The sequence below is a fragment of the Sorex fumeus genome, unplaced genomic scaffold (assembly GCF_029834395.1).
Source record: "Sorex fumeus unplaced genomic scaffold, SorFum_2.1 ptg000073l, whole genome shotgun sequence".
In the NCBI taxonomy this organism is placed as follows: Eukaryota; Metazoa; Chordata; class Mammalia; order Eulipotyphla; family Soricidae; genus Sorex; species Sorex fumeus.
In genome coordinates, this window is record NW_026606130.1 from 17,936,359 (window position 1) to 17,963,699 (window position 27,341).

General features: G+C 39.9%; 2 protein-coding genes across 2 annotated transcripts in view; one reads left to right on the forward strand and one right to left on the reverse strand.

The window, feature by feature from the left end:
- The window catches only part of ALAS2 (5'-aminolevulinate synthase 2), a 36,319-nt gene extending 25,855 nt beyond the window's left edge, over window positions 1-10,464 (forward strand). The window contains exons 7-10 of the mRNA XM_056129982.1: window positions 2,508-2,672; window positions 3,209-3,477; window positions 4,725-4,887; window positions 10,187-10,464. Of these exons, the coding sequence (XP_055985957.1) occupies window positions 2,508-2,672; window positions 3,209-3,477; window positions 4,725-4,887; window positions 10,187-10,350 (761 nt within the window). The 3' untranslated portion in view covers window positions 10,351-10,464. The remainder of the gene's footprint in view (window positions 1-2,507; window positions 2,673-3,208; window positions 3,478-4,724; window positions 4,888-10,186) is intronic.
- A 1,389-nt stretch (window positions 10,465-11,853) lies between these two features.
- On the reverse strand, window positions 11,854-26,276 carry APEX2 (apurinic/apyrimidinic endodeoxyribonuclease 2). Its single transcript, XM_056129983.1, has 6 exons — window positions 26,021-26,276; window positions 24,977-25,060; window positions 24,233-24,413; window positions 23,581-23,727; window positions 22,878-22,947; window positions 11,854-13,089 (listed from the first exon to the last, which is right to left on the reverse strand). The coding sequence occupies exons 1-6, from the start codon at window positions 26,175-26,177 to the stop codon at window positions 12,172-12,174; spliced, it is 1,557 nt and encodes a 518-aa protein (XP_055985958.1). The 5' UTR covers window positions 26,178-26,276; the 3' UTR covers window positions 11,854-12,171.
- Between the last annotated feature and the right edge of the window lie 1,065 nt (window positions 26,277-27,341).

Here is a 27,341-nt window from a genome sequence, read left to right on the forward strand (position 1 = left end):
TTTTACAAACCATTGTCTGGTAGTACAAGTTCAGTATGAAGGATTGACATTCATTATGAAAACAAGTTTTCATTTCAGACAGACCTAGGTTTAAGTTCCACCTTGACACCTATTTGCTGAGTCACTAAATAATTTGTAATTCGCTGATCTTAGTTTTCCCCAAGATAAAATATTTGGTTGTAATAATTATAGATAATGGAAGTAATTTTATTAATCATAACTTAATATCAACAAATGACCTTTACCTTCTTACCTTTGTTCTTTTCCCAGTTAAAACAATGCCTAAATAATTTTGTTATTGCCCTTATTTAGCAAGAATCATGTGTTTGAGACATCACATTCTGGATTTTTTAAAGGAAATGACTTTGATTCAAATTCTCACTTTGTCAACTAAAACAAAGAGGACACAGTATCTCCATATTTTCTAGGATTTAATTGTCATCACTATCACTTAATGGTGATGCACGGAGAGTGGAACAAGACCATCTATGTTCAAACTTCAGCATGGCAACTTACTGGATTATGCACCTTCTTAATTGCTGTGTCTTAGCCTTAGTTGAAAAATAGAAGTGATAGTAATAGTGTATCTTCGAGTATATAAGTTAATAAATATGAAGGAATTATTGCCATGTGCACTTCACTCCTACATTTCTATAACTAGCAATAAAGTAAAACAAACCATCCAATAATTATATTTCTGTCTCTGAGAATAATCTAAGTAATTATTTCTCTAGTGGAAACAATGTTTGAACCATTATACATCCTTCCATTTAAAAATTACTATTTCTTATATTTTTGATGGAAACTACCAAAACTATAAATCCTGATTCTCACTTTCTTCTTTCTCAGGGTGTACCTCCAGTGGTTGGCTTGTTTCATGTTGTTCCTCCAGTTGCTCACATTATATTCTCTTTTGATATTTTGGTTTTGGGGTTACACCATGTGGTATTCAGGGATTACTCCTGACCCTGTGCTCAAAGATTACTCCTTTGGTGAACAGGGGACTATATGCAGTGTTGGGGATAAAAATGTATGCCAAGCACATGCAAATTATGCACTTAACCCCTGTAACCATCTCTCCAGTCCCTTATACTATTCTTTTTATCAAATAGCCATGATTTACAAAGTTATTAATAGTTGAGTTTTAGGCATAAATAATTCAACATCAATTCTTCCACCAGTGTCAACTTCCCTACACCAGTGTTTCCATATTGTTTTAAATGTATCTATTTTTTTCTTCTGTTTCTATGGTTTCTGCAATGACTAAAGGTCATGCAGTTCGTTGTGGCCCTCACACACTTGTTTATCGTATGCCAGAGACTCCCAACAGTTTGCTGTGGCACCAGAGCCCCACAAATGACATCTCACTGAGATTAACCTTGGCACAGAGATGATGGCAGAGATTGAAATACTGGTTTCACACTTATAAGGTAGACACTTTACCACTAAAGTATCCCTAGGTTCATTTTTTCATTCTTTAATCTGGCTTGGAGTCCCTATTCCTACCTAAAGAATTTTCTTCTATAATCCATCTTCTGTATTCAACTTACTCTTTTTAACTATCAGTTTCCAGTGATGGGGAATGCCAGATGGTATGAGATCATACATATACAGAATGATAACAAAGTTTATGTAAGATTCACAGTCATTTGAAAATTTTATAAGCAACTATAAGCAAAAATAATGTCTATACTTATATGAAAATCTATGGATCTGTATGGGAAATGAAGAGAAACTTCCAATTCCCTCTAATTCAACAGATTGGAATTGTGCCTATGGGTATATACTCAGGTAACAAAACTAATAAAGATATATACTTACACAAAGACACTGAAAAGACAAAGAGAAGCACAAATAAACTCATAAAGGTATGATACAAAGAAAGTCTGAAGCAGAAATATAGAGGTAAACAAATAGAAAAGAGGAGAAATGAAGGAAGAAGGTAAGGGATGGAAGGAAGAAGAGAAAGTCAAACCATAAGGCGAGGGAAAAGATAAAAACAATGGCAAAGAAAAAAATAAGACATAAAAACAAAGATACAAGGAAAGAAGGGGAGCGAAAGAGAGCCAGTAAAGAGTTAAAATACTGACAGGACTGCCAACAGTACCTGGATGAGGGGGTGCATGAGATATGAAATCAGTACTGTATTAACCTGGATCAAAAAGTGACTTTTCAAACTTATTTAAACAAAGCCATCATATAAGGCTAGTGTCAACCTGACATGGAAAACCACAAACACATAGGTGAAAAATAAGCAAAGAAAGCAGAGAGATGTTGAATATCTAAGAAAAAAGAACAAATATTTTGAGAATGATGTTAAAATACAAAGGATAACACACACATAATTTGAGTTTTAGTGGAGTGAACATAGTCCACTTAAAAAGACATTTAGAGTAAAGCTAGAGGTGTACGCCCTACTAATTTACCACCCAAAATTGTGGGTGATAAATTCCAAACTGAAGATGCAGCTGGAACGAAATCATCTCCTAATTCTTGGCTTTGCTCAGGTGCTATCTGCCCCCTTGAGGAATTGTGTGATGTGGCTCACCAGTATGGGGCTCTGACCTTTGTGGATGAGGTTCATGCAGTAGGACTATATGGGACCCGGGGAGCTGGTATTGGAGAGCGTGATGGAGTTATGCACAAGATTGACATTATCTCTGGAACTCTTGGTGAGTAAATGCCTTGGCCCACCCAAAACCCCTTTGCTAGACTCATCTTTCTCTTTCCAAAAGCCGCAGGAGTTGTTTAGGCAGAATTAACTGCGCCAGTGAATACCTGGGCTCCTTCCTTCCAGTCTTACTTAATTACAGAATTGATGAGAAGTTCTGGGCTCAGGTGGGGTATTATGAGAAGACATCTGAACTCAGTCAAACAGTCACAACCAATTCAATAATTAGAGAGCTGTGGTTATAACCCCTTAAAAATAGGATATATACCACACAACAGTCCCAAGATTCATCTTAGCTCCTTCTCCTTTGGCCCTAACCAACTGAAATTTCCCACCGAAATTGCTGCTTATCAAGTCATTGCCTCTAGCAGGTTTTGAACGCTCTATCTCAAAGCAGCAGAATTGCCAGTGAATAGGAGATAAGAGTAGAGGTTTGGGAATGGAGTCTGGAGCTCCTGGTATACCTCAAGCTAAGTCATGATTCTGTTCTTCAGGGAACTGATAATGAGGTCTGCATATCCTCCTCCCTTTCTCCAGGTAAGGCCTTTGGCTGTGTGGGTGGCTACATCGCCAGCAACCATGACTTGGTGGACATGGTGCGCTCTTATGCCGCGGGGTTCATCTTCACCACTTCACTGCCCCCCATGGTGCTTTCTGGGGCTCTGGAATCCGTGAGGCTGCTCAAGGGAGAAGAGGGCCAAGTCCTAAGGAGGGCTCACCAGCGCAATGTTAAGCACATGCGCCACCTACTAATGGACAGGGGCCTTCCTGTCATTCCCTGTCCCAGCCATATCATCCCTATCAGGGTGAGTGTCTCAGCATGCCTATTACCCTCTTCATTAATCTCTTCCCACATTCAGCTGACCAACACTTGGTTTTGTTATCAATTCTTTGCTTTCCTATTAACTATAACCCTTAACACCTGCTTTGTTACTCTTGTTGAAAAAGTGTAAGTTATTGTGCCTTGTCTTTTTGGCATTTTCTCATGCATATTTTACTGTCCTGACGCTTACAATAGACCAGATATTTTACACACTGTGGATCAACACCTCCCATGTACCACAGATTTTGGTGTACAACAAAAACAGTAAACGGTAACAATTTATGAGATAGTTCTTTCATTTTTGTCTGTGTATATGTACATGTATGCACACATGCATACGTGTAAATGTGTATAATGTTATAAAACTTATTTTTGTGAATTACAAAAATATAAAATCAAAAACCTTGGAGGCCAATGCAAGTTGTCTGAATCTGATACTTCTCCCCTTATGGTACACTGTTCATTGCTAGTAGTAGGCCCAGGTGTACCACCTCCAATCTGGCCAGGTACTACAGGGACTGAGCACTATCAGGAGTGGGCTCTATTTTAAAAAGTCATGGGACTTCCTATTCATGCTGGTAACCTGGTTCCATCCTCAGCATCACATATAGTCCCTCGAGTACCACCAGAATTGATTCTTGAACACAGCTATGAGTAAGTCCTAAGCACCGCCAGGTGCAGCCCAAAAATTCAAAAAATGAATGGGACTAGCTGAAACTTTGGATTTCAAAGTACATTAAAGTGTTTATTCCTCTTAAAAGTGAACTCCTACCTCTTAAATGGTATCTATGTTGTAAATTTAGATTTGGGAATGATACTTTTCTGTGACATTTTATGAATAAGAAGTCACCATTATTTTTCTAATCCAGTATTTCCTTTAACAATTGCTTTTAAAGTGTTTTAAATTAGCTCTCAGAAGTTGCTAAAAGGATTGCCTAAAATCACCCAAACAACATCAGTCACTTTAAACCACTGTACATGCTCTAAAGCAAACAGCTTCAAGACAAAGTCCCTGATGCTATCTATAACTTACCCCTTCAAATTTGATTGCTACTTCTAAGAAAACTATTGAAATTCTAAAGTTGCCTCTGACTGGGTTCCTTACAGAAAAAAATCTATCCCTAAATTAAATGGTGTACTTACATCCAGTTCTCTCCACCTGTTTATTGGACCTAGTAAAATTGTGGCTAGGGTGGCAGAAAATAACAAGATTTTTTTTCCTGAGCCCAGGTTGGTGATGCAGCACTCAACAGCAAGGTCTGTGATCTCCTGCTTTCCAAGCATGGCATCTATGTACAGGCCATCAACTACCCAACTGTCCCTCGAGGTGAGGAGCTGCTACGCCTAGCACCCTCCCCCCACCACAGTCCTCTGATGATGGAAGACTTTGTGGGTAAGTCCTCATTATAGGATATCTATAGCACTTTCCCTCCCTTCAACCCCAGAGTCTGAAGAAATTGAGATAATGGAAGTCATAAGTTTCAAATATTTTTTGAATATCTATTATGTGTCAGACCCTGTACTAGGCTTATAAATGAATGACAAAAGTTCACATTTTGTTGCTTTATGTTCCCCAGATGAATGCAATCTTTCTGTGTCTATCCCACTCTTTCTGACTCATTTTGCTTAACATGATACTTTCCATGTAGTACCACTTGTATGTAAATTTCATAACTTCATCTTTTCTAACAGCTACATAGTACTCCATTGTGTAAATGTACCAAAGTTTCTTTAACCAGTCATCTGTTCTCGGGCACTCAGGTTTTTTTCCAGATTCTGGCTATTGTAAAGAGTGGGCACTGGTGGAGGGATGGGTACTTGATCATTGTATAACTGAAACCCAAGCACAAAAATTTTATAAGTCTATAACTGTACCTCATAGTGTTTCACTAATAAAAAAATAAAAAATTAAAAAAATTTTTAAAAAGTTCACAGACATTCAGGGCTTCAGTTTTGCATGTGTGGAGGGGGAGCATAGTGGACACTAACAGTGACTACAAAGAGTAATAAATCAAAGTTCTAGAAAGTTCAGTGCACAACAGGAGGGGCCTGACCCAACCTGATGAACACAATACAGTTTTTCCAGTTAGAGCTACAAAGTGAGTAGTATTAGACCAAGAGAAAAAGAGTGTTTAGAAGAGGTATTCATATGGAAGAGCACAAAAAAAGACAAGAATTGGAGTGAGAAGCAGCTTGAGATATATCAACAGCAATAAGCAGGTGTTACTGGAATTTAGAGTGTTAGGAATAGAGCAGGGAAGGGAAATTCAATCTATTAGACTAGAAAGGACTGAATGGAAAGATTTAAAATGTTAACTGAATAGTTTGGGCTTCACCTGAGAGATGCCAGTTAAGTCAATTTTTCTGAACGCTGATAATTTGCTGGATTCCTGCTGGGTGCAGTGTTTAGTGGAGGATCTGACATAGAGCATGTCTTTTGGGCAAAGACAGACTAGACAGTCTAGCAGTCAATAACAAAACATGGAATGGTATCAAGTCAGCATAATGAGTTTCAGTATTCTAGAAGCTAGAGTGAGTAAAGCTCGTTTATGGCTTGAGAAGGTAGGAAGTATAAAATTGGGAATGCTTTCTGCGTGAGTATGCCCTGTGTACCTTGAAGCACATGTGATATGGTACATATGATAAGGATATTCCAGAATATGAAATTTCATGAGGAAGGCCTAGAGATAGGAAGACAGAGGGTATGAACTGGGAACAATTACTCAGTTTGGAGCAAATAAATATAAAAATTCAAAGAGGACAAGTTAGGTCGGTGGTACACATTCATTCATTCAAAACATTAAATAATTGTAGATCACTGTATCACTGTCATCCCATTGTTCATTGATTTACTTGAGCGGGCATCAGTAATGTCTCCATCCATCCCAGCCCTGAGATTTTAGCAGCCTCTCCATACTCCTCTTTCCCAATGCTGCCGTATTGGCTCTTTCAGGGTCAGGGGAATGAGACCCATTATTGTTACTATTTTTGGCATATTGAATATGCCACAGGCAGCTTGCCAGGCTCTGCTGTGGCTGTGCAGAAATCTTAGATAACACTGTTAGATAATTAACATTATCATAGATAGTTATCTTAGATAAGATTTACTATTTACCATGTTCTAAACACTTTACAATTATTAACTTAGCTAATTTTCATTGAGGTAGATGCTATTCATTTCGATTTTATAAGTGTAAAAACTAACACATAAAATATGATCTTTCTTATTGGTATAGAGAAAAACAAAATAAGGGAATTCACAGTAACAAGGGAATTGACAGTAACAAATGATGAGAAACCGTTGGCCTTGTATTACAAAAGAAATACTACTGAGCAGTGAAGGGTGGGTGTAGGAGGTTGAAGAGGTGGACTAGAGGAACGGTGGTGGAGCATTGTGAGCAATTTGGTGACGTGGTGCAGTCATTTTTGTAGAATACTACAAATGTTAATACTGCTGAAACCATGTTACTTAATTTATAATAAATTATTAAAATACTCGAGCAGGCCCAGTAATGTCTCCATTGGAGACTTTGTTGTTACTGTGTCTGGCATATCGAATACTCTCGGTAGCTTGCCGGGCTCTCCGAGAGGGGCAGAGGAATCGAACTCTGGTCGGCCATGTTGGCCGCTTGTAAGGCGAACGCCCTACCCGCTGTGCTATGAAAAAATAATGTAATGACTAGCCCAAGATCATATTACTATTAGATTAGAACTGGAGATTGCCCTACTTCGGCTGATGATCCTCACTTCTGGAACTTTTGCTCCTGTCTCACAGTGGCTTTGAACTTCTATTATAGAGCTCTCATACTCTAACTTCCAAGTATCTCTCAGACTAAGATAGAGATAGAAAAGCGGGTAGAGTGCTTGCCTTGCCAACCTAAATTTCATCCCCAGAATCCCATAGCCCCCCCTCACCCCAAAGTAATCCCTGAGCATAGAGCAAGGAATAAGATCTGAGCACTTCTGGGTGTGGCCCCAAAAACAAAATAAAAGACAAGTGTCTCTCAGACTCTATGTGTTCATTTATGCTAAGCTTATACAGAAATATTGACTCATGCTAATATTTTCTACACTAGTCATATCTCAAAGCCAACCCACCCATCCATGAATATTATAAATGTCTCTACAATATCTCACTCAAACATGTTCACTTTTCTCCATTTTCACTTCTTTGGTCTATATCAATGTCATTTCTTCTTAACTTTCCCACTCTCACTTGCCTTTTAATCCAAAACTGACCATAAGAGGTTTTGTTTTGTTTTGTTTTGAAATGATACCACATAGCTCCCCTGCTTAAACCTCTTTGTTTCCCTACTGTCTTGACTACAGCAGTGGTTTTCAACCATTTTACACTTGTGGACCAACATGAAGTCTAAACCACTGTTCTAGATCAGTGGTCCCCAAGATGTTCCAGAATAAAAAGATGTATCACAATTTTATATTTACTTTGTTTTGGGGGTCACACACGGTGGTGATCAGGGAATGTTCTTGGCTCTGCAGTCAGGGTTTACTCCTGATGGTGCTCTGAGGACCATTTGTGGTGCCAGGAATCAAAAACTGGAATCTGTCCTTGCCATTCAAGTATTTCAGCCCCTATACTATCTCTCCACCTTCTATTTACTTTCAGTTTTGGGGAGGGGGGTAAAACCCATGCTTAGGGCTTACTCCTGATCAAGAATCATTTCTGGCAGTGTTTGCAGGGACCATGCGGTGTCAGGGATCAAACCCGGGTAGGATACATGCAAGTGCTTTAACCCCTACCTTACATTTTCAGCCCCTATATTTAATTTTTAACTAAAATGGAGTATTACTCATGTTGATCTTTAATCTATAAATTGACAATGATGTTTTTGTGGTATTTAAAGCAAGATACATATTGAAACATTTGTACTGATAGGATAAAGAGTCCAAAACCTTTGAGATTATTGGCCTGTGACATTCCTTCATAACATTCACTTTCAACATGGTGATATCTATATCCTTACCTCTTTACCACCTTAATTTTATTTCTACAGTAAATTACTTATAGTTCCAGTAATTTACTTAAGCATCTTTCTTAACTCTGGGCTTTACTGATGTCTCTCTTTTGATTGGAATGCCCTACCTTATCCTATCTTCTAGACTACTTCCTTTTATCTTCCAGAATTAAAGACATCTTTTCATTTATTCTTTCAACAAATATTTATTAATTCCTCCTGTGTATTATACACCATCCTAAGAGCTGTATCTAAAACACCACAATCTAGTAGTAAATAAAACACAAAATACACATCTTTTTGGAGTTTACATTCTAGTAGAATAATATAGTTTTTAAAAATTTTTAAAAAACAAATTATATAGCTTGGTACGTAGATCCAAGTGCTATAGGGGGAAAGTAGACAAGGAAAGAGTAAGCACTGGAGGTGAAGCAGAACAGACTAGTTTGAAATTACTAGAATATTAGAATTAGAGTAGAGAGTATTAAAATAACAGTTGGGGAAAGATATTAAGGAAGTAAAGTTAGACATGTAAGGGAACGTCATCCCAGAAAGAGGGAATAGTTTAAGGCAGAAAAGACTCTAGCATAGGAGTATTCATTTTGTATTTGAAGAATGAGTGGTGAATGAGTAGAAAAAAGAGAAGAGAGGCAATGTACAGACCCAGAGGCAATCTATGTAGGATAAGAATTAAATGGCTGACAATATCCAACAATGGAGAAGAGAACCAATATATTAAAGGATTTGAGCAGTTGAGTATTTCAGGTTTAATAGAACCATTCTAATTTCTATGTTGAAAATAGAATGAAAGAAAGAGTGGAAGCATAGAGATTCACTAAGGAATTACAATACTATAGGTTAGCACAGACTTGGTAACATCATAGTAACTGGTCAGATTTTCATTTTGAAGGAAGAGCCATTGCTACAAACTGGTGAATTGGATATGGCAGAAGAAAACAAAGGATAGCTCTGAAATTTTTGTAACTGGGATTGCCATCAACTGAGAAGGGAGTGGCGGAAAGAATAGATTTAAAGATTAAGAATATCAGTTGTTGTTCACATGGATGTTGTTTATGTAAAATTAGAGATGTCAGTTAAATTTCCAGGTGGAGAAATAGAAAGAATTGAATATACAAGTCTGTAAATCAGGGGAGAGGATTAGGATTGAGATTTTAAAAAATCTCATAATTATCAGCATACAAATGGTGTTAAAAAAGATAAGCTCACCAAGAGAGTATGCATTAAAAAAGAGAGATAGCCCTGGCATACAAACTTAAGTACTTTAAACAGTAGCATCATATTCTCTCCTCTGATTTCCACCCACTTTAGTATCAGAGGTCAAATCCCCCACCCCATGTAAACCCCCACCTTTCACTCGAGGCTCCCAGGTCATGACAGTGATTAGACTGTGTGGTTTCTTTTTCCTTGCTAAACTAGGAGTTTGAAAGTAGATGAATTAACTTTTTGGTTATAGAGCATCTTAAATTTAGGAGTTGTCAAACTTAGGAGTGGCCAGCACAGTTACAAATTAAATCAAACTAGTCCTTTCCATCATAGTTCCCATATATAAACAATAGTCACAGCATACAATATCTCCAGTTCTGAGACATTTTGAAGAGGTGAAGGGGTAAATTTCATGGTAGATTCTATCCTGATACAGTGATTAAAAGAATATAATCTAACAGTTCATTCCCTTCTCTCCCTAACCACCTTCAGAGAAACTACTGATAACCTGGTCTGAAGTGGGGCTGCCACTCCAGGATGTGTCTGTGGCTGCCTGCAACTTTTGTCACCGTCCTGTGCACTTCGAGCTCATGAGTGAATGGGAACGTTCCTACTTCGGAAACATGGGACCCCAGTATGTTACAACCTATGCTTGAGAAGCCAGCTGCCTCAGATCCCACTGCACCTGTACTTGAGGCTACATCTTCTGTTCTCTGCTTTGTTGACCTTCTAGTTGATTTGAATCTGAAAATAAAGAGCAAATTGCAACATTTGTAGCCTTTTGTTGAACAGAAACAAACAGCTGCACTGTACCTGTACATGACTCTCTCAGAAAACTGGCTGTGAAAAAAATATAGGTCACTTGTTGGTTCAGAATTTTGTCAATAGTGAAAATATTGGTTCCCACCCACTCTAGTATCAAAGGTCCAATACCCCACCACAACTAACCCTCCACCTTTCACTCTAGGCTCCCAGGTCACAACAGTGATTAGACTGTATGGTGTCACTGTCCAGAAAAAGATCCAAAAAAAGACAGTCAAACACTTCTGCGATTTGTACAAAGAATCTGGATGCTTAGTAGTTTTGTTTGAAAATGATTTTCAACAAAAATCCAGGAACTTACTCTTCATTGGAAGACATGGAAACCAAGGTCCCAGAGTAGACTTTGAAGCCATAAGCAGTCTTTAGGTCTTTAGTCAAAATGACTGTAGGAGTGCTTCTCCAAAATTTGGAGGTATTTTCCAGCAAAGGGAATGTCTTCCCCCTCAGTCCATTCATTACATTTCCTTCCACAGCACTTTACAAAACAGAATTTACCAGCTCCCCTTTCTATAAACAGGAGACAGCTTGGCTCTATATTTTTGCTTTTGGGGCAATACATGACAGTATTCTAGGATTACTCCTGCTGGGGCTTAGGGGACTGTATAAGGGCCAGGGATCGAACCCAGGTTGGTCACATGCAAAACACCCTAACCACTGTACTACTTCAAAAGCCCCATAACAACTTAAGACACTGCTTCCAAGCTTTTCAAGTCCCACCACACAAAAAACACTTGAATAGCACACTTTGGTAAATATACTACCTGCTTAGAATGTACTCTTTCCTTAAGCATAATTCCTGGCCTTGCCTGGCCATTCTATAACTGGAGAGGCTGATTTCTTTCTACCCTGTAATCCATTTGTGGAAACTACAGGCCATAGCACTTGGGAATAACTAGTTTAAGACAAAGTACATGTGAGCTATATATACTGAAATATACTGTATATTCTGTCCTATATCCACCACCGTCAATAGTGCAGGCACCTCTAAAATTCAGAATTCTTTGTGATGAGCACTCTTCCTTCCCTTTCTCTACAGGTTTAATCAAGATACAGTCTAATCTTAACATGGTATAGAGATTTAACTCAATTGAACACTTAACTCATAAATCCAAGATATCCACACAAAACAAACTAAAAAGACAAATACATGTGGGCTAGAGTGATCGTACAGGTTAAGTCACTTGCATTACATGCAGCTGACCCAGGTTTGATTCCCTGCATGTATGTGGTCTGCATGTGGTCTCCTGAAGATATCCAGGAGTGATCCCTGAGCAGAGTCAGGAGTAAACCATGAGTGTCATCTGTAGCACAGATAATACATAAACTTTATTTTGGCATAAATACATTTCCAGCCAGGAAGGAAAGGGTTTAAAAATCACAACCTCCTAGTGAATGGTTGCTGTACACTGCTAACAAGGTGAGAAGGTGGGGAACTGGGTCACAGCATTAAGGTTTAAGAAGTTCACCAGTGAAGAAACAAGTAAAAGGGAGAGGAAGAGAGGTGCTGGAGGAAGAAGATAAAGGGAAAAGTAAGGATGCTTGAGGAAGGTGTAAGGGAAAGAGGCCTTGGTGGAAGGTAATGCAACCTAGGAAGAAGCAGGCCTCAGATCATGTACAGAGTTGACCATACAAGACATCCTTAGGCTTAGGTTGGTTTAGGTAGGCCTACTCCAGAGAAAGAAGTTGCAACGGGAGGAGGGGTCAGTGGGAGGACCCTGGGGCCTAGCACAAATGTAGAAGTGGCGACCCAAATTTGGTCCTGGTTTCTTCACAATTCTCCTCACACATGGCTCCTTGTGACCCCCACAGAGGGGCATGGGCAAGGGCCCCCCAAGAACAGATTTCCAGAATGAGATCTGTAACTCCTTCTCATCCTTGTTCTTTGAATCTGATACCTTGGTCTGTCCCTCCCCAACTTTGTCCATCATCGCCTCTTTCTGCATCTTTGGAGTCACAAAGGAACTCAAGGAAGGAAGTTCCAAGTTAGGAGAAGCTTGGGAACAGCGAGAAGATGGCAGAAAATAGCTCTTCAAGTTTTTCTGGCCTTTGCTGGAGTCAACCTGACTTTGTCGAGGCCTGGTTAATCGCACACGAGCTTTACTTTGGTGTGTCTTTGTCTGTGTTTGATTGAAGAGTGGCAGCATCGACTGCTTAAACACAGGATCTTGATCCAGACGAACAAGAAAGTTAAGGATCTTGAGCTGGGTACCTGCAAATTCAGGAAGGAAACAGGTACAAAGAGATGGGCACTGTTTTGCAGGCACAGGGGATACACTCATGACCGCACCTACAGGGCAGTGGTCAGAGCCCATAACCTCAGGCAGCAGGAATGAATCCTTGAAAGTGTCTATCACCAAGTTCCTGTCCCCCAGTACATAGTCAAGCCGGGAGCCATAGTTGAAATGTCGGGCGCCAGTGATGGTTGACCAGCAGGTAAAAGCACCCTCTTGCTCTGGCTGGAAGTAACGGTAGCTATCAATGAAAAGCCCTATGCGGTGGGACCCAGACTGGCACCCTAGGGTACTGAGCAACTTATTCATCCATTTGCGCCCTGGATCCTCTTCAAAGCATTCCTGGAGGAGGAAGGAAATGAAGTGAGAGGCAGAAATACAAGATAGAACTGGAAGGTACTCAAATTAAGTGCTTCATTTTACAGACAAAAAAATGTGGCTGCATCAAAGAAGTCTACTGCTCAATAAACACATGGCAAACCTAGAATTTCCATTCTAATGTAAAAGTCTTTCCTTGTTCACGCTGCATCAGGCTATATATACTCTGCACTGGTCCATAAATGCTAAGTATGAAAGCTTGTTATTTGCTTAATCATAGCGATTCTCAGAATTGCTTATCATTACAAAGGAATGAAATATGGAAAATTAAATGTTTGCCTCTAATAAGTAGGTATGGGCAGTTAGAGACCACTGCCTTTTTCATTTAAACTATCTAACATGATTTGGTTTATGTTGTATGTGTCAGAGTTCTTACAAACCAACCATACTACTCTCCTAAGTAAAGGGATCCAGTCTTCGGGACCAGATAATATACTGGGTACTGCAGTTGCCTTGCATGCAGCTGACCAGGATTTGATTACTGGCACCACATGTAGCGTCTCAATCACTGCCAGGAGTGATCCCTAAGTACAGAACCCCGAGTAAATCCAGAGAACCAGGGATTGCCCCCAAAACAAAAACAGAAATAAAACACAAAATACTTTGTCACACCCAGCTAGTTCATTATCCTCATGCATCAAGGGCTCCATCTCCCAACCAGCCCCATAACTACTGTGGTGCCTGTGACCTACCCTGGACTGAGGAAGCCCTTCCCAAACCCCTCTCAAACCCATGTGACTCCCCTAAGGACACAGAAAGCTGATGTGAAATTAGCAATACAGGCCTATAATAAGAAAGAAAAAGTCCATATCAACAACCTAAACACGCATCTCAAAAATCTGGAGAAAGAAAAACAAATCTACAAAGTAGAATAAAGGGGTAAATAATAGAAAACAGAGCATAAATCAATAACACAGAAACCAAAAATGCAATAATAAGAATCAATGAAACCAGGACCTGGTTCTTTGAAAAAATAAACAAGATAGATGAATCTTTAGCTAGACTCACAAAAAAAGAGAAAATGTTCAAATAAATCAAAATAGAAATAAATTGGGAGAACTTACAATGGATCCTTCAGAAATTCGAAATAGAATGAGAGGTTAGTATGAACAACTTTATGCTCTTAAGTTGGAGAACCTAGAAGAAATGGATGGATTCTTAGGGTAATATAATCTTCCAAATCTGAACAATGAGGACGTAGAAAGCCCAAAAAGGCCAATTAAAAATGAGAAAATTGAAACAGTATTTAAGAATCTCCCTAAGAATAAAATTACTAGTCCAGATGGATTTACTGGTGAGTTCTATCAAAGCTTCAAAGAAGATTTATGCCTATACAATTTACACTGTTACAAAATAAAAGACAAAAGAATCCTTCCTAGCACCTTCTATGAAGCTAACATTACACTAAAACCCAAAGCAGACAGAGGCACTTCGAGAAAAGAAAATATCTGATCAATTTCCCCGATCAAAATCAATGTAAACTTGTTCGGACTATAGTCTACTCTCATCATGCATTTCCCATCCTGAGAGGAACCTCCCAACACCCTTTATTTTCCCCTAGCGTGTGCAGCTGTCCTCAAAGCCATGGAGTAATCCTCCTGGTACTTATCTCGGCTATTCTTGGGTGTTAGTCTCTTATTTTGTTACTTTATGTTCCCCAGATGAATGCAATCTTTATGTCTATCCCTCTCTTTCTGACTCATCTCACTTAGCATGATACTTTCCATGTAGTACCACTTGTATGTAAATTTCATGACTTCATCCTTTCTGACAGCTACATAGTATTCCATTGTGTAGATGTACCAAAGCTTCTTTAGCCAGTCACCTGTTCTTGGGCACTCGGGTTTTTTCCAGATTCTAGCTATTGTAAACAGTGCTGCAATGTCTCTTTTGCAAACCACAGCACTCAAAAGGAGAAAGATAACAAAAGGGAATGCCCTGCCACAGTGGTAGGGTGGGATGGGGGGAAAGGGGGTGGGAGGGATACTGGGACTGGTGGTGGTGGAGAATGGGCACTGGTGGAGGGATGGGTACTTGATCATTGTATAATTGAAACTCAAGCACAAAAATTGGTAAGTCTACAACTGTACCTCATGGTGTTTCACTAATAAAAATTTAAGGGAAAAAAAATCAATGTAAAAATCCTTAACAAAATCTTAACTAACCCAATCCAAAAAATAATACTTCCTGATCAAGTGGGATTCATCCTAGGGATAGAAAGATGGGTCATCATATGTAATACACAACAGTAATAGCACTGTAGCACTGTCCTCCCGTTGTTCATCAATTTGTTCGAGCGGTCCCAGCCTGGCAAGCTACTGAGATTATCTCGCCCGCACGGCAAAGCCTGGCAAGCTACCTGTGACGTATTCAATATGCCAAACATAGTAACACAACAGTAATAAAAGATAAAAATTATATATCATATCAATTGGTGCAGAAAAGCCTTTAACAAGATCCAACATCCATTCATGATAAAAACCTTCAAAAATAAGAATAGAAGGAAAATTCCTCAAGATAATAATGGCCACCTATAACAAGTCCACAGCCAATATCCTTTTTTTCTTATTTATTTATTGTAATGGATCCCCTTGAGGTACAGTTACAGACTTACAAACTTTTGTGGTTACGTTTCAGTCATACAATGTTCAGTACCCATCCCTCCACCAGTGCTCATTCTCCACCAACAATCCCAGTGTGCCTCCCCCACTCCCACCTCATCCCTCCCACCCTGCCCCGCTTCTGTGGCAGGGCATAACTCTCTCATTTTGGGGGTTGTGGTTTACAACAGAGGTATCGAGTGGTCATCGTGTTTGGTCTATATACTTTCAGAATGCAAATCCCACTCTGAGAGGGCCCTCCAAGCACCCTTTACTTGGTGGTCCCTTATTTATCTATCCCCCAGCGTGTGAGGCCAGCTACCAAACCATGGAGCAATGCTCCTGGTGCTTATCTCTACTATTCTTGGGTGTTAGTCTTTCTTGCTGTTACTTTATATTCCACAAATGAGTGCAATCTTTCCATGTCTGTGCCTCTCTTTCTGACTCATTTCACTTAACATGATGTATCATCCTTAATGGAAAAAAAAATGAAAGAAATCTCTCTAGGATCAGGTCCAAGACAAGGATGTCTACTTTGTCCACTTCTATCCAACATAGTATTAGAAGTTCTGGGTACAACAACCAGGCAAGAAAACCAAACCAAAGGGGTCCAAATTGGAAAAGAAGAACTCATATTATTGCTCTATGCAGATGACATGACTATATACATAAAATCCTAAAGAATCCACAGAAAAGCATCTAGAAGAAATAAACCAATATAGCAAAGTGGCCGGTTTCAAAGTCAATACACAAAAATTGGTGGCATTCTTATATACAAAGAATGAGTCAGGGAAAAAAGCAATCAAGGAATCTATTCCAGTTAGTACCAAAGACACCAAGTATCTAGGAATCACCATAACAAAAGACATGGAAGATCTATACCATGATAACTTTAAATCTCTTTAAAAAAGAGATAGAAGACTTTAGGTCATGGAAAAATATCCCATGCTCATGGATCGATAGATTCAATATTATTAAAATGACTATCCTAGCTAAGCTATTATATAGAGTCAATGCAATCCCCATCCAAATTCAGATATCAGGATTCCAGGATTTAGAAAAGTCATGTGTTTGGAATCGGAAAAGCACACAAATAGCCAAAATTATATTGAGCCACGCCCACTTCTACAGAAGCCACGCCCACTTTGGTACATTTACACAATGGAGTACTATGTAGCTGTTAGAAAAGATGAAGTCATGAAATTTACATACAAGTCGTACTACATGGAAAGTATCATGTTAAACGAAATGAGTCAGAAAGAGCGGGATAGACACAGAAAGATTGCATTCATCTGGGGAACATAAAGCAACAAAATGAGAGACTAACTCCCAGGAGTGGCTGAGAATAGTACCAGGAATTTTGCTCCATGACTTGGAGGCCAGCCACACATTCTAGGGGAAAAGGAAGCTCAGAGAGAGAAGAGAGCACCAAATAAAGGGTGTTGTGAGGATCCTCCCAGGTTGGGAGAAGCATGCTGAAAGTAGACTATTGACCAAACATGATTGCCACTCAATGCCTCTCTTGCAAAACACAGGACCCAAAAAAAGAGAGAACAAGGGGGAATCCCCTGCCACAGAGGCAGGGTGGGACAGGGGGGTGGGGGGTGGGAGGGATGCTGAGACCCGTGGTGGTGGAGGATGGGCGCTGGTGGAGGGATGGGTACTTGATCATTGTATAACTGAAGCCCAAGAACAAAAATTTGTAAGTCTATAACTGTACCTCATGGTGTTTCACTAATGAAAAAAACTATATTGAAAAATTTTAAAAATGGGAGGTATTTTATTACCTAATTTGAAACTGTATTTTGAAGCTATAGTGATCAAAACTGCATGGTACTGTAATTGGTCCTGTGATCACAGTTAAGAATCAAATATTCAATGACAAAATCCTGTATTTTGACAGTTTATTTTTGATAAGAAAACTGAGAACATGAAATGCAGTAAAGATAGCCTCTTCACAAATGGTACTAGGAAATCTGGCTAACTATGTGTAAGAATTAAAGCTGAATCTATACCTTTCACCTGACACAAAAGTCAATTCAAAGTGGATCAAAGACCCTGAGATTCAACCAGAAAATATAAAGTACATTAAGAAAAATATAGGCAGAACACTTCAAGATATGTACCTCAAAGACATCTTAAATAATGCCCCTAGCAAAAGCACTGTCACTGTCACTGTCCTCCCGTTGTTCATCGATTTGCTTGAGCGAGCCCAGTAACATTGTGAGACCTGTTACTGTGTTTGGCATATTGAATACATCACGGGTAGCTTGCCAGGGCTTTGCCGTTTGGACAAGATACTCTCGGTAGCTTGCCGGGCTCTCCGACAGAGGCAGAGGAATCGAACTCGGGTTGGCCATGTTGACTGTGTGCAAGGCGAACGCCTACCTGCTGTGCTATCGCTCCAGACCCTTGCAAAAGCAACAAAATAAAAAATAAGCAAAAATAAACATAAAATTGAAGAACTTTTGCATGGCAAAAGAAATACGGGCTAAAACTGAACGACAGCTAACTGAATTGTAAAAATATTTTCATTCAAAACATCAGATAAAGGTTTGCTATGCAGGATATATAAAGTGCTCACAGAGATCAACAAAAAAATTCAAGTACCTTATCAAAAATGGGAAGAAAGGAACAGGAACTTCTCAGAGGAAGATAGCTAGATGGCCAGTAGGCACATAACAAAATGGTCAGTACCACTATTATAAGAGAATTCCAAAGGAAGATGACAATGAGATACCATATCAAAAATAGTAGGAAAAATCTGCATTGGCCGGGATGTGATATAAAAGGAACTCTCATCCACTGCTGGTGGGAATGTTGTGTGGTACAACCTTTGCGGAAAACAGTATGGAGAGTTCCAAGTAAACTTAAAATTGAGTTGCCATATGACCCTCTTTGGGACCTCTACCCCCAGGACATGAAAACACTTTCTAAAAAGGACATATGCATATCATTATTCATTGTTGCACTCAGTATAATAGCTAAAATATGGAATCAATCTAGATATCCAACGACAGATGAATGGATTATGAAGATTGGTACATCTAGAAAATGAAATACTATGCAGCTGCAAGGAACAATGTAATCATGCAATTTGCTGCAACGTGGCTGGAACTGGAAGATATTATGTTGAGTAAAGTAAGCCAAAAGAAGACAAACACAGGTTGATTGATCTCACCTATGTATGGAATATAGAATACTAGATGAGGAAATATATTGTAGTATAAGGGGAGTGCCTAGATCACCCTTCACCCCAGTATTTACAGAGAAGGGCAGAGATAGGAAGAAATCAAGAGATGGTAACAGAAGAGAACAAGAGGTAATGGGTGGACAGGCATCAGGACTTCAGTTATACTGGTGATATGAGAGAGTACTAGGGCCACATATCCAAAACAGAGTCAACAACACTGAAAACATGAGCTCTAAAATGCAACCACTGAAACTTTGTAATGCGCCTGTCAAGTTAACAGAAGGGGATGGGCGAGGATCCAGGAGTGGGGAGGGACTATGGGAATGCTGGTGAAGGGAAGTTGACACTTGTGGTGGGATTTGTGTAGAAATATTATATGCCTAAAATCCAACAATTAATAACTTTGCAATTCACAGTTATTTAATAAAAATAAAAAATACTTTGTCATTATCTACCTATCCACTCTACTTAACTGTGCATTCAGCATAACAAATGCTCAAAGAAAAGCATGTTAGGAATTATGCTCGGGGCAAAGCAGGAATATGATTCCATGCTAGATGTCCTTGATCACAAGAAGAGGTATAAAGCTGAAATGTTAAGGTTCAGCAAAAATAAACCAATATATGCTAAAACTGAAAGAACAGTCTCTACTGCAAACCTACTACGGGAGCATATATAAAAACTTAGTACTTGAAGGGAAAACAAATTAAACATGATTAATGCTTAAACTAGGATGATTTAAGAAAAAAACAGAGAAAACTGAAATTAAAGGTTGGTTTGGAACCAGACTCAATACTACTTGCTAATAAATTATATGTGGGAACAAGAGGCAAAGAACAATACTAATAGAACAAGGTTTTCTGGTTAGAACAACCACGGGGTGTCACTTCAGTGAAATCAAAAGACTAAAAAGTGAGTCTTCTCATTCACTGCTGGTGGGAATGCCCACTGATCCAGACTTCTGGAAAACAATATGCGCATTCCTCAAAAAACTAGAAATTGTACTTCCATGCTACCCAGCAATACCACTCTGCGAACATACCCTAGGGTTCCAAAAACACAATGCAGAAGTCTTCTGCACTCCTAAGTTTACTGCAGCACTATTCACAATAACCAGAACCTGGAAACAACCCAAGTGCCTGAGAATAGATAAGTGGATAAAGAGACTATGGTATATCTACATAATAAAATCCTACGTAGCAATTAGGGAAAATGAAGTGATGAAATTTGCTTATACAGGGCTGGAGCGATAGCACAGCAGTAGGGCATTTGCCTTGCGTGCAGCCAGCCAAGCTGAGCCAGGTTCAATTCCTCCACCCCTCTTGGAGAGACCAGCAAGCTACTGAGAGTATCTCACCCGCATCGCAAAGCCTGGCAAGCTACCCGTGACGTATTCAAAATGCCAAAAACAGTAACAACAAGTCTCAAAAAAATGGAGACGTTACTGGGCCTGCTCGAGCAAATCGATGTACAATGGAAGGACAGTGTTCATGGATGGACATGGAGAGTATCATGTTGAATGAAATTAGTCAGGGGGCGAGGGACAGACAGAGAATGATCACATTCATTTGCAGGATATTAAAACTGAAAATGTCACTTAATTACTGTCTATTAATTATTTTTCTGGAATAAAAATATAGGAGATGCTGAGAACGAACATGGTTCTAAAATAAGGAGAGATGGCATATATTAACACTATCACAGGAAGCATAAAATATGAAGTGAAGGATAGAAAGATAATTCAGTGGGTAAGGCATTTGCCATGGAATCAATGAAGCCAGGTTCAATCCCCGACACTCTGCATAGTCTCTGAGTAACGACAGGAGCAATCCCTAAGGAGAGACAGGAGTAAGCCTGGGCACTGCCAGTTTGACCCAAAAAACAAAAAGAGAGAGACGGCTTGAGAAAGAATGCATAAGTTAATAAGCTTGCCTTGAACACAGCTAGCTATGTTTCCCATCTCTGGCACTGCATATGGTACCCAAGCACCACAGAGCCTGAGCACAGAGCCAGAAGTAAGCCCTGAGCACTACTCAGGGCTTACTGAGTGTGTATCCCAAAATGCAAAAAAAAAGTAAATGAGTACAAGAAAATATGCAAAAGGCCTCATACTTAGAAGTATGTATCCCTTCCCATACCACTATTAGCATTCCATAGTTTTATTATTCTTATTTTCCTAGCTGGAAGTCACATTTCTATTTATATGGCTCATCAGCAAACTAATTGAGAAATATATATACACCCATACACACACACACACACACACACACACACATATATATATTTGCTTTTGGGTCATACCCGGCAATGCACAGGGGTTACTCCTGGCTCTGTACTCAGGAATTACTCCTAGTGGTGCTCAGGGGATCATATGGGATGCTGGGAATCAAACCCAGGCCGGCCGCATGCAAGGTAAACGCCCTACTCCCTGTGTTACCACTCCAGTCCTGAGAAATACTCTTATAACTCCTTCCTTATGTTAAGTCCAGAGCTAAGCTGAATTATGCAAATGTAGTTTAATGATCTTTGCCCTCATGTGACAAACCAAGAACTAGCTTTTAGAAAATAAGTCAGTATCTCTCAAACCTGTACAATAAAATCAGTACAGTAATTTTTATAACATACTGCTACCCTGGTACCACTTACATCAAATTCTGATTTTAACTGGTTTGCTGTATCTCCAAAGTATTAATATCATTGTAAAAAGTCCCTGCCAACAGAGCCTGGCAAGCTACCCATGACATATTCAATATGCCAAACACAGTAACAAGTCTCACAATGGAGATATTACTAGGCCCGCTCGAGCAAATCGATGAACAACGGGAGGACCATGACCGTGACCGTAAAAAGTCCCTGTTCTAATAATCTGTCAGAAATTGAGAAAAACTGGCATAGAGGGAGTGAGAAATGAAAGGCTCATTCAGAGACAGAAGGATGGGGCATCCCTCAATTCAGGGCACTGAGAAAAACTAAAATGAGAATAGCTTTTGCAATGGGCAGAGAGGGGGCAATCTAGTAGTAGAAAAAGTACACAAAAGTACAGAAATGGAAGCAGGAGAAAGACCAGAAAGAACTTAGAAATCTAGACTTAGATGTTCTTTCTGCATCACAGAACAAACAGGGTTTGTTCAATTCAAAGCAAGAAGTATAGAGGATAAGAGAGACAGCAAGGGATTAAGGTTCCTGTCTTGCATGTAACCAACCCAAGTACCACCAGGAATGACCCATGAGCACAGAACCAAGAGTAGTCCTAAGTACACCTGGATATGACCCCAAGAAAAGGAAAAATAAAGGGAACAGAGTAACTTAGAGAAATTATCAAGACAGTATGGAGTTCAAGGCTCTCAAAACCTGACTCCTATATAGGCTCCAGAGCCCTATTTCCTGGCAGTCAACTTCCTTCCCATATCATCTCTTAAAACTACAGGAATTGCAGTTCCCCATACATGCTAGGTAAATAATCCCTCTGCAGCCTTTGTTCATGCTAGAATATTTAGCTTCCCCTACTCCAAAGCACTATTTTACTTAGCTTTTAAGACACAATCTTTTCAGACAGTGCTTGCCTGATGTCCACTCTGATAGAGGAATCCCATTTCTGGGTTTCACTAGTCCCCTAAGCAACCATATCAATATCACTACTGAAAACACCATTCTCGTCACTAGAACCTCAAAAAGTGGGTTATGTACTTATAGCCGATTACCACCTTAATTGTCCCACATGCTCTGAGAGGGTAAGAGTTCGATATGACTAGTAACTGAGTCCCCACATGACTTAGGGCTAGGCAAAGGGCAAGGTCAATAATGTCTCGACAAATAAACAATCCTTGTACTCTGAGAATAGTAAATCAAATTCTGCCTTCCATGAAAGAAGTTACCCTGACCCCAAAATTTAGCACTGATCAGCTGGTTAAACAGAGTAACAATTAAGAGTGATGTCAGGAGCCTAGAAGGAATCTTACCAGGTTACCTGAATCCCAGTGGTCAATGGAACGATGGGCTGTATTCAGGTCACCCAAAATAATCACGTGGCTGTAAAACATGATATGGAGTCATCAACTCAATTCAAGAAAGAAAATTCAAGTCCTGGGCGATACACTACTGCAATTCAGGCTATCTTCCACAGTGAAGCCAAGATGGGAACCAACATAGCAGATTGTCTCTCTAGTTTTATCACAACCATGCTGCCTTTTATACCCAGCCAACCCAATTTCAGGAGAGATAGTACAGTAAGTAGGGCACTTGCCCTGCATATGACCAACCAAAGTTCAATCGCTGGTACCCTATAAGGCCCTTGAGCCCTGACAGGATTGAAACCTTAGGGCTGAGTCAGGGATAAACCCTGAGCACTGCTGGGTGTGGTCCAAATATTTAAAAAAAAACATTCTGAGGTAGGAATTGACATACTTGTTTGACAAAAGAAAACATAGGCATGCACTGAGGATCATAATGAGTGAAAAAGGTGCCTGAGTACAAAACCTCTAATGTTACAACACTGAGTCTTCACAGCTCATAGAAAACTGGGTTTATTCTGGTGAGCATGCTAATGTCACCAACCAAAAAGTCAAAAGCAAAAGATCCCATATCATTTTTTAATGGAGCTTTAGACAACACTGGACATCCGGAACCAGCTCAAGGAATTCTTGCTGCTGTGGTTTATAGTACCTGCCAGCTGCCAGGAGGGCTTCTGCTCGGATCTGTAGTAAGTGATAGAAGCGTATCTTAAAGGCCAGGCGTTCAGGTTTCCCAGGGTCTGCATGAGGGCAGTACACATTGATTAAGATCAAGGTCTTTTCCTTTCCTTCCTGTGTGCTGCAGAGAAAAAAACCCAGGGGTCATTTTCAAGCATCCAACTACTTCCCTTCTTAAAACTCTGTAGCTTCCAATCAATGGTAATCTGGGGAATAAAAGAGCAAAATATGAATGAGATGGCATGCATAGGACTGAAGACTGAATATAGCTGAGGAAGAAGAAAAGGCATTCTAGATGATCAATTTAAGTTATCCAGATGATGATGTTTTCATTTTTAAAGACAAGACACTAAAACAAAACTTAAAACAGTGAGTTTAGCACTACCTAAGCTATTTTTGAGGTTCCATTGGTAATAAGAGAGCTGCATTTCCAGGTAACCCTTCTCCCTCTCCCCACTGTAGAGATGGAAAATTTAACGTTCCTGGGGAACATGAATTGGCAAGGGTTATATTGGACCAGAGTTCAGGAAAGACAAATTTAGAAACTTGTTCATAATAAATGTGTGCTTATAGGGCAACCCTTAGAATTATCACACTCACAATGACAGGAGAATGGGGACCATTACCGAATCTTGTGCTGTGTAAGGAGGGCCCGACCTTCGCTATCCAGGTCTCGAAGCTCCTCTTCAGTGAATGCATCCATGTTTCCATAGCAACCCACATTCTCACTCTGGCTGGCAAGTAAGCCACTCAGGCCTTCTTCAGCAGCCACAGGGGTAGCACTGTCCTTACAGAAGGTGGCTACACCTAGAGATAGATACAGTACTGAGTAGGCCTGACTGTTAATCACACACAGGTCACAGGAGTCATCAAGTGTGATTCTACTCTCCCGAATCTACTCAAACTGAGACTCAAAAACTGGAGTTTTGGTTCCTTTATCTAAAAATATTAGAGTAACTTCTGAAATTCTAATTTCTATATAGTATGTGGTCAAAAGTATTACCTATTATTATTTCCATCACATAGATTAATTAAATATTAATCCCAGGAAGGGGCATCATACACATTTTCCAGCTGAAGAATCTGACGCATAAAGAGTAACTTGCCAGAGGGTCACCGCTAGAAAGTAAGCTAGGGTTCAAACTCATGCAGTCTGGTTCCAGAGATCATACAAAAAATCACCACACTACTGTGATCTGAGGTCCAACAGGATAAATATATATATATATATAAAATTATCCTTCACATGATTTTATATGGCTTTAGTTCAATAAAGTTCTAAGTTTGTTACCTTTCTATCAAATATTAGAAATTGTTTCTGCATTAACTGATGCTGTAACTAATTTGAAATCCCCCCAAAGCCCATTTACCAGAATAGCCACTTCTGTTGCGGCTGAAGCTGAAATAAGAGTTATAACCTTCAATGATTGCCAAGGGCTCTGTCAGCGCATCCCCTGAAAGAAAGATGCAAGATTGTCAAAGATAAAACCAGGCCAGGACCCAGGACACACAAAACCCTGGAATTACTGTTATATACTAATTCTTTGCATACATTACAACCAGAGTTAGTATGGAAAATAAAGTACCTGTTATCAGAAAGGAGGAAACAAGATATGTGATTAATATTAGAAATGGGGAATAGACTATGGAATGGGAATTGGAAAACTAGGTGGGGGAGATAATTAAGAGGCTGGGGGCTGGATGACTAGTAATAAAAGAGAACTAGAGCTGGAAAATGGTCATATACAATCAACAACTGGGAGCCTGGGCTAATGATCTAGGAAAGAAGATATTTGAGGATCTGAACAGGAGAGAGGAAAAATTGTTAGGACATCTCAAAAAGTGGCGAGGTGAGCAAAGAATCAGGAAAGTAAGCTAAAACTGGAAGATGGATGGAAGAAAGAAGGAATTAATGATTCTAATTTTGGGGTGGGGCATGAGGCAGAAACCATGACAAATTGTGAGCATGGAAATGGGGTACAGTTAAAGAACAAGGAGAACGAAAGGAACATATTATGGAGTCCAAGCTGAGGTCAAAAATAGAGAATCAGTGAATCTGAGGTGGGGACAGGAAAGGAGAATTGGAGGTTTGACTTGGGTATGAGATGTACTAAGGAGGTGTGGAACTTGGTGGACTGAGTTTGGGGAAGGAGAATGAGTGGGAATTCGAGAATCTAAGTGAGAATGGGAGTTGCAAATGGGGAAACAATTGACCTTGTTCCGCTAAGGACAGATGAAGTGAGAATGAGGAGATCTAGTTGTGAGAAATAGGGGCTTAAGCGGAAGGATATAAATGAATCAAAATAGAGGGCTCTAATAATAGAGAAATAGAAACGTGATATGAGAAAGGGAAGAGGGCAAACGTTGGCGGGAAGGGGCAAGCAGGATAAGATTCTGTATTCTTGAGTACTCACTGGTCACTCTGGTTTCCTGGAGACAAATTATATCAGCATCCAGTTTATCCAATATGCGTCCCAAAGCCATAGTAGTACAGTTGCCGGGATCCTCGTTAAAAACTCCTGGCAAAGGGCTCCGAATTCCGTTGATATTCCAGCTCACTATACGCAACATCGTACCATCGAAAAGTTAATCCACCCAAGTTCGCGACAAAGTAGGGCTCCAGTGAACGCGAAAACTCCTAATTCGCCAAGACCATACTTCGGCGCGCATTTGCACAGTACTCGGGAGGGCATATCACGCAAAGGTCAGACGCACGTGAGGCGGGGCTTCAAGTACCTCAGTTCTCATTGGCTAGGGTAACAAACGAAGTAACAGGAAAAGGTCTTAATTCTAAGGATTCCAATTGGTTCCTGTTTCTCTCTCCGCCCACCACCCACTCCTGAGTCTGCGTTCCGGTGTTGTTCAAAAATCCTCTCGGTGCTTCCTATCGATTATAAAACTAAAAAATTTCGCCACTCGTTGAGCAGCTTAGCCTTGTTCCAAATTGCTCCCCGGACCTAAGCCCCGCTTATGTAAACACCCAGAGAATACAAGTATCAGATGTACCAGATGTAATTGTGTGGCAGATGTAATTGTGCTTCCGTGGGAGGGGCTTCTCGTGAAACTGTAGGAGGGAACAACAACAACAAAAAAAACAATCTGGTGGACAATGGCTTAAGAGAAGGGCTCTGACTTTTATTGGAGAAGGAGGTAGGGAAGGTATTTTGTCTCAAACTGCCCTGTAGTAAAGACATTTTGTGGGGCCCTATAGATGTGGCCTCAGTCGTACTTTCTGCTGACGCCATTTCTCAGATGCTCAAAATCGCTGCTCAGATTTTAACTTTCACACCAGCACCGTCTCCCTTTGTATTCCATTGCTTTTCCATGTTTTGTTGCCTTCTTAGGCCAACTGTACAAGGTGGCCTTCTCTTAAGCCTTTGTTCTCAAGAGTGTTGTTGTTGTTGTTCCCTCCTCCAATTTCATGTGAAGCCCTTTCCACGGAAGCACAGTTACATCTGCAACACAATTACATCAAGTGCTTGTGAAGATAGAGCTTGAATTCATATGTTGTCTTAATGAACTCAAGGAATACTTTCTTCCTAACTGAGCATCTCCTTGGTTAGATTTTTTTTTTCTCTCTGGAAACTCTCAGCACCTTATAATTCTTTTTGTCACAGCACTTAACACAACTACTACACTTTTTTTTCATTTCTGTCACTAGACTGCCAAAACTTGTGATTAGTGAGTTCTGCTTCATCTTGTTAGCATCATCCCTCAACATAAGCCACAACCTAT